This window comes from Polyodon spathula, chromosome 34 (genome assembly GCF_017654505.1).
Source record: "Polyodon spathula isolate WHYD16114869_AA chromosome 34, ASM1765450v1, whole genome shotgun sequence".
NCBI lineage: Eukaryota > Metazoa > Chordata > Actinopteri > Acipenseriformes > Polyodontidae > Polyodon > Polyodon spathula.
Window position 1 is genome coordinate 5103746 of NC_054567.1, and position 6688 is coordinate 5110433.

Sequence of the window (6688 nt, forward strand, 5' to 3'; positions counted from 1 at the left end):
AAGTTTTAGGTGCATTTCTTTGTATTATATAAAGGTTGCAGGCTATACAGAAGGTATGTTATAAATTTGGGTTATACCATTCTGTATAGTATACTATGGCTTTTTCATTGGCGTATATACAAAAGGTGTGCATTATACAATAGATGCGTGTTATAGTCGTACCATTACAGAAGTTTCCACTACCCACTCTGCAGTCAGTAGGTATTTTGTATGATAGCAATTTGAAATTTGGAATGATGCAGCGACTTGCCATATTAAACACAATTAATCTAAATCCTCTATAATTTAATTTTCACAGTAGCTGAGTAAGTCAGAAAGCACCCAGTATATAAAACCTACACATATATTTACGTACCCAAACCAGCTTCTTCCAGCTGCATTCCTCCATTTGGCCCAGTGGCTGTTATATGATTTTTAATATTTCATAGTTCTGAGTTATTCCATATCAAGTGCTGCCATGGAGGTGGTCGATTTGACAGGGATTTGCTATAATGAAATGTGGCTGGAGTCTTTGAGAAAAAAAGTGTTTCCTGTCCAGCTCCCTTCTAAAGTTGTGGGACAGGAGCTACTTCTCTCCAGCAGAGACTGACAGTTGTACTGGTTTGTGTGACGATGTCCACTGGGGAACCGTGATCACAACACAACATTGCTAAAATAAATACTAGTTCAGGTTCATTTTGTTTAGCGTTCACTATAAAGCCAAATGGCTGTAAGTCCATTTTACGGTACTACTGTACTAGACACAGTGTTTCTATTCAGGGGTCATCTTCATAGGATCTGAATATAAATGTAGTGAAAGGCATTTCTAATATGTAGAACCAACCATGGCGGTCATTTATTCCCTGTATGTAACTTCTACATGCTCATTAACATCCTACTCTTTTTGCATGAGCTGGGGCGAGGCTCATGGTTCTAGCAATGTTCAGGGACACATTCAGATTGCTTATTTCTTTAATGTTGTGTGAGACTCTACTATCGCACATGTGTGTGTGTGTATGTACAGTATTATATGCGTGTATCTATATTTATATATACTGTACATTTTTAATGCATGCCAAGTTTAATGTACTAAATGGAGCACAGATGAGATGTTAGGGCATCCAGTCTGAAAAGGTCACTTTTCTTGGTTCAGATGTGATTTTGTGCAGGGCATAATGAGCAGGAGCTAGGTTTGTTAGCTGGCTTTTTGATCCAGATGCCGCATAAGTTAAATGGGCCATTACCATTCCCTATCGTACGCAGGGAAGTGAGCCAGTGGCATTTAATCCTTTCAGATAAGGGCAGGGCAGCTCTTGATACAGTTTGCATGAATGCACTCTACTGAAGAAACAGCCCAGGGCACATTTCTATTGCACTGTAAGAAAGACACAAAAAGGCTAGGAAGAATGTGGCTCATAATGATGGCTTTTGATAGTTGTGTGCTGTCCTGCCACTAAAAAATAGTTGTATTCTAAATATTATTAATGTATTAATGAATCTGGGGGCAAAGTGTTTATCTACAGAACAGAAGTGCAAGCATCCCAGCAGAATATTACTGCAGCCCTGAAGGAGGGTGAAGGAGCATGTCTGACTCAAAGCTCACCTGACTTTGAAGAACTGCATTTGTGTGGAATTGAGTGGTGGTTTTGTGACAAAAAAATATATGGAACACTACATCATACTAAAGTAAACTGAAGTGTTCTGGTCATTACTGTAGAATACTACAGTGTTTTTTATATGTGGGGACCTTCTGAACAGCCTGCACTGCCATTTACAAAATTACTAAAGACTTCTTCAGAGGAAACATGAAACTGACATGGTGTAAAACTGTGTCCCTGACCACTACTGCAGACCCCTAATTAAGACCAGGGAGGCATGGAGAGTGTGACTTGTCAGTGAAATTGAGATGTTGGTGTTGACAATGAGACCAGCATGACCCCATAGCCGTACACAACTGATGGCTGGACTGTAAGGACCCCTCGCACACTGCTCCAAGGACCTCCACTGTGAAAGAGGACACTCGCCTTCTTACCTGCATATTCTCCCATGTTGATTTCTTCCTCAAAGACATCACTGAAACCTTTTCCAGAGTTGAGAAGTTCCAAGCGGCCATCAATAAACTTGGAAGAAAGGCAAAAGACAGAGCTTCCCATTGACTGAAGGAATATAGGGGTCTAATGAACAGATCTGAACAGTGACAGATCTAAATATCGCCGTTGATTAAATCATTAAAAGTGTGAAAACCAACACCTCTAACCACGTGTGTGAGTCTCTTCAGTGCATTTTTACCTGTAAAAGTAAAATGTCAATCCTTTTTACTACTTAAACGGAAGCAGTATTTAGATACTGTGCAGATCAATTGAATATACACTATCATGTCTTAAACAGTCCTATTAAATCACTACAATACTTACAGCCTGAACCTGAACACATCATGCTCTGTGAAACTCTGTACATCTGGATTTGAGATTGAATTATGGCTGTCTTGTTATACAAGAACAAGAAGAGTTTCCATGATAATATAGCAGGCTTTATGGGATCACACAACATACTTAGAATTTCGTATTTTTGGTTGTATCTTTCCTGGAGTTTATTTTACAAATATTAAAATAGGGATAAAATTGGTTAAAAAATGTGTTAATTGAAACATTGTTAAAATAAAATTCTCAGTATACACACTTTACATGTGGACTATGATGCGTAGTAGTTCAGTTCTGGTTTCTGATTAAGTTTAATGCCCCAGGCAAATTTTGCCTTGTATGATGAAGCAGAATCTGTGCAAGTCAAGGTCACATTTTCCCACGTTAGCTGGTACTTTGTGAACATTTGGGCAACAGCTGTGCTGACAGAACTAGTTTCTGCAGAAGGTGTGAACGTGACATCAGCACAAAGCAAGCCAGGTTTATTCGCCTTGAAATCAAAAGAAGAAATGAAAATTGACAGAACTGGACGGTCCAAGGCATTGGGAGATGCGTTAAAAATCACACTGGGCATTTCCATCAATGAGTTTCATAAGTTTACCAACTAAAGCATCACCATTTTCTGTCAAATATTTACGAGTAAGATTGTCGGCGTTAGACAGTGTTTAGCTGATGTTGACGGACAGTGCTGTCACATAACGTCACCACACCCCTCTGCAATAAACAGTGGCTGTCCAGCAAAGCACAGCGCTCTGACAAACTCATTAACACAGTCCCTCTGCACTCTCTTTTTATTAAAGTGTGTGTAAAAGCTGCATGAATGGATTGCTTGTCTCTCAGTTCACTAATTAGTTTTAGCTTAATGTGTTGATTACTTTCAGTATGTTCTTTAATTCTGTCAGCGCGGACATGTTCCTCAGTGCTGCAGTATTTTCAACGCAATGCATGCTCTGCCTCATCTAGCCCACTTCTACTACTTGGCTTGTTGTACTTTTCAAAACATTAAGTTTCTTTTGAATATTCATAAACTGATTTATGTTTTCTCCTCATTCATCATCCACTCAAAATATTATATTTTCGTGTAAGCATTTCAATTTAGTTTTGATCAAGCCAGGTACTACGCCCATCACTTGCCACAATAATCGGACGTTGATTGACCATTGGCCAACATAATCGGGTGATAGTGTGTTTGTGAAGCAACAGAGAACCAATCATGTGCAACGTTTGATTGTTATTTGATCCTCTGATGTCTAAATGTATCTGCTGTATCCTAGGTCAGTGTAGGGCTGCTTATTACAATGTCAGAATCAAAATAAAACAGCGTTTTAATGCAAATATTATGTATTTCGTAGAAAATAGTACCGGGAAACTACTGAATAGCAGACAAAAAATTGTCTATAAATCAGTAAAAAAAACAAGGTTCAGTTCAAACAAATCCTGTAATTGTTCAGTAAAATTCAGAATAAACCTGACATGCAGAAAGTTAAATATACTGTAAGTCTCAATTCTATTGTAATCTGCAAAGCTAGATCAGTAACATTCAATCACTTACTAGAATTGTTATCAATTATACTTGATTTTGGGATGAAAAGCAGTGAAAGCTTGAACTCTTCCAGTCCTGACTTATCTTAGCACTGTTTAGAGCTCTGAAAGTACAGATGGGTACGAGTTCTATTTACTGTACCAACATGTATGTACATTTTATTTGTCCTGTTCTCATGCAGAAGTTCCTTTCTTGAATCACACTGTTTAACTTCATTCTTCAGATCGACAACAATAATTCAGGACTGAAAGGGTTAAAGTGATTGTAAAAGTCTTTGCAATGAAATTAAAAACAGCAAAAAAGTGACTGGGTGAGAAACATGCATATTAACTGCAAACAGCTTGTCAGTGTACTGTGAACTGCACTGTGCAACCCACTTGCTGTTTGTTCTTATCTGTAAAGCATCTGATTGGGTTTCTTACAAAGAGAATAAAATGGGGTGTCCTTCAATGCCGAGCTTCACCCGCCTCAGGGGATATTCAGGCTCGACAGGGGACAAAACATTCATAAAAAACATTCCCGTGCTCACAGGTTAGCTTAGTGCCTGTATTCTGTGCTGTAGGAGGTGTGCTTGCCTGTCATTCTTACCTGTTTGAATAACTGGAGCTGAATGGCATTCTGCAGAAACTGTCGCATGGCGCTTGACCGATGAGACACAAAGGCTTCTTCACTAAACGTTATTGGTTCCTCCTTAAAAAGGAAATAAAGAATGAGTTATTTATCATACTATGAAAACCTTGAAAGTGTTGAGTAGATTGTGTAAAAAAAAGGAAAAAAAATCCCATTTAAATGCATCAAGATTTCAGGTTGCAACACAACAAACTGTGAATCACCACTGTTATGTGGACGACACACAGCTTTATCTGTCCGTAAAGCCAGGATATACTTGTGCTGGTGGGCTACTTGCAGCCTGTCTAGCAGATATTAAGTGCAGATATTATGTTACTGAGTTCTTGACCGCACATATTAGAGAGGTTGTTAAAGTTTCCTACTATCATCTGTGGAATATTGCAAAAATTAGACACATCATTTCCACATGTGATGCCGAGAGGCTTATGCATGCATTTGTATCATCCAGAATTGAATACTGTAAAGAACTCCTCTCTGGTATCCCAAAAAGTGTGCTATTTCAACTCCAGCTTGTCCAAAACACTGCCGCTAGGATCCGAACTAAAACTAGCAAAAGGGAATACAGTCTACCATATCCAGCAGGGTCCGGTATAGTTGGTTTGGCTTCCAGAGCATAACTCCATATGGCAGCCTGGTAGTTTGCCCTTTGTATGTGCTTCTTTAATGCAGCTCTGCATGCTGGTAACTGATTGCTCTGAAGATTTCTGCTGGAGAACAGTTTGTAACAGCATACACTAACATCATCTCCTGCTTTACCATTCAAGGAACAGGCAAAAGGTCACAGCCCGTGAAAGCATGCATTCCAGGCAGAGCTTCACACTCAGATAGGCTCTAGTTCTTGCACATAGCTTCCAATGGGTGCATACTCTTGTTCCTGTGTCTATCACAGTTCTTGCTGGAATGTCCTTCTGCAAAAAGCAAGCCATGACTAGCACATCTGTGTCTGGAGTCTTGACCACAACAATGGTGTTTCCCTCGTCACCTGCATGTTTGGCATGAAGAAACATATGAGTATCTGCCCCCTCAATGCCTATATAGACTAATGCCTCTATAACTTGATGCCAAAGGCATAAAACTTATGGCAGTCTTTGCTAAATCCATGATAGATAATATGCCTACCAAACATTTCTGCATATTTATCTTTGGACCACTCATAAGGAAAAACTGGGTAAGAGCTGTCTTGCTGGCATTAGGTGATATTCTACTAATGGCTGAAATTGTGTCTCATTGTGATTGCATTCCACAAGCCATTGTCTAAATGTCCAGTGATTTCTTATTCTAGAAGGATGTCCAGCATCTGCAAAGTGTTTCCCTATTACAGCAAGTAGGGTACAAGCTACAGTGTCTATAGAAAGTCTACACCCCCTTTCAAAATGTTCACCTTTTATTGTCTTATAGCCTGGAATTAAAATGCATATATATATATATATTTTTTTTTTTTTTTTCATTTATCTACACATCCTACCCCACAACTTCCAAGTGAAAAAAATATTCTGCAAATTTGTAGAAAATGTATTAATAATAAAACTGAAATAGCTTGGTTGGATAAGTGTCTACCCCCCTTGTAATAACAATCCTAAATTAGCTCAGGTGTAACCAGTCGCCTTCAAAATCACACACCAAGATAAGTGGCCTCCACCTGTGTTAAATTGTAGTGAGTCACACGATTTCAGGATAAATTCAGCAGTTCTTGTAGGTTCCCTCTGCTGGGTGGTGCATTTCAAAGCAAAGACTCAACCACGAGCACCAAGGCGCTTTCAAAAGAACTCCGGGACAAAGTTGTTGAAAGGCACAGATCAGGGGATGGGTATAAAAAAAATATCAAAGGCCTTGAATATCCCTTGGAGCACTCTCAAGACTATTATTAAGAAGTGGAAGTTGTATGGCACAACCAAGACCCTGCCTAGATCAGGCCGTCCCTCCAAACTGGATGACCAAGCAAGAAGGAGACTGATCAGAGAGGCTACCAAGAGGCCAATGGCAACTTTGCAAGAGCTACAGGCTTTTATGGCCAAGACTGGTCAAAGTGTGCATGTGACAACAATATCCCAAGCACTCCACAAATCTGGCCTGTATGGCAGGGTGGCAAGAAGGCATTACTCAAGAAAGCTCACCT

At 39.4% G+C, this 6688-nt stretch overlaps 1 protein-coding gene across 5 annotated transcripts in view; it reads right to left on the reverse strand.

Moving 5' to 3' along the window:
- The window catches only part of LOC121303610 (DENN domain-containing protein 1A-like), a 313333-nt gene that overhangs the window by 62408 nt on the left and 244237 nt on the right, over window positions 1–6688 (reverse strand). For all 5 annotated transcript variants that reach the window (XM_041234403.1, XM_041234405.1, XM_041234402.1 and 2 more), the window contains 2 exons: window positions 4531–4632; window positions 2012–2099 (listed from right to left, as the gene is read on the reverse strand). In XM_041234403.1, the coding sequence (XP_041090337.1) occupies window positions 2012–2099; window positions 4531–4632 (190 nt within the window). The remainder of the gene's footprint in view (window positions 1–2011; window positions 2100–4530; window positions 4633–6688) is intronic.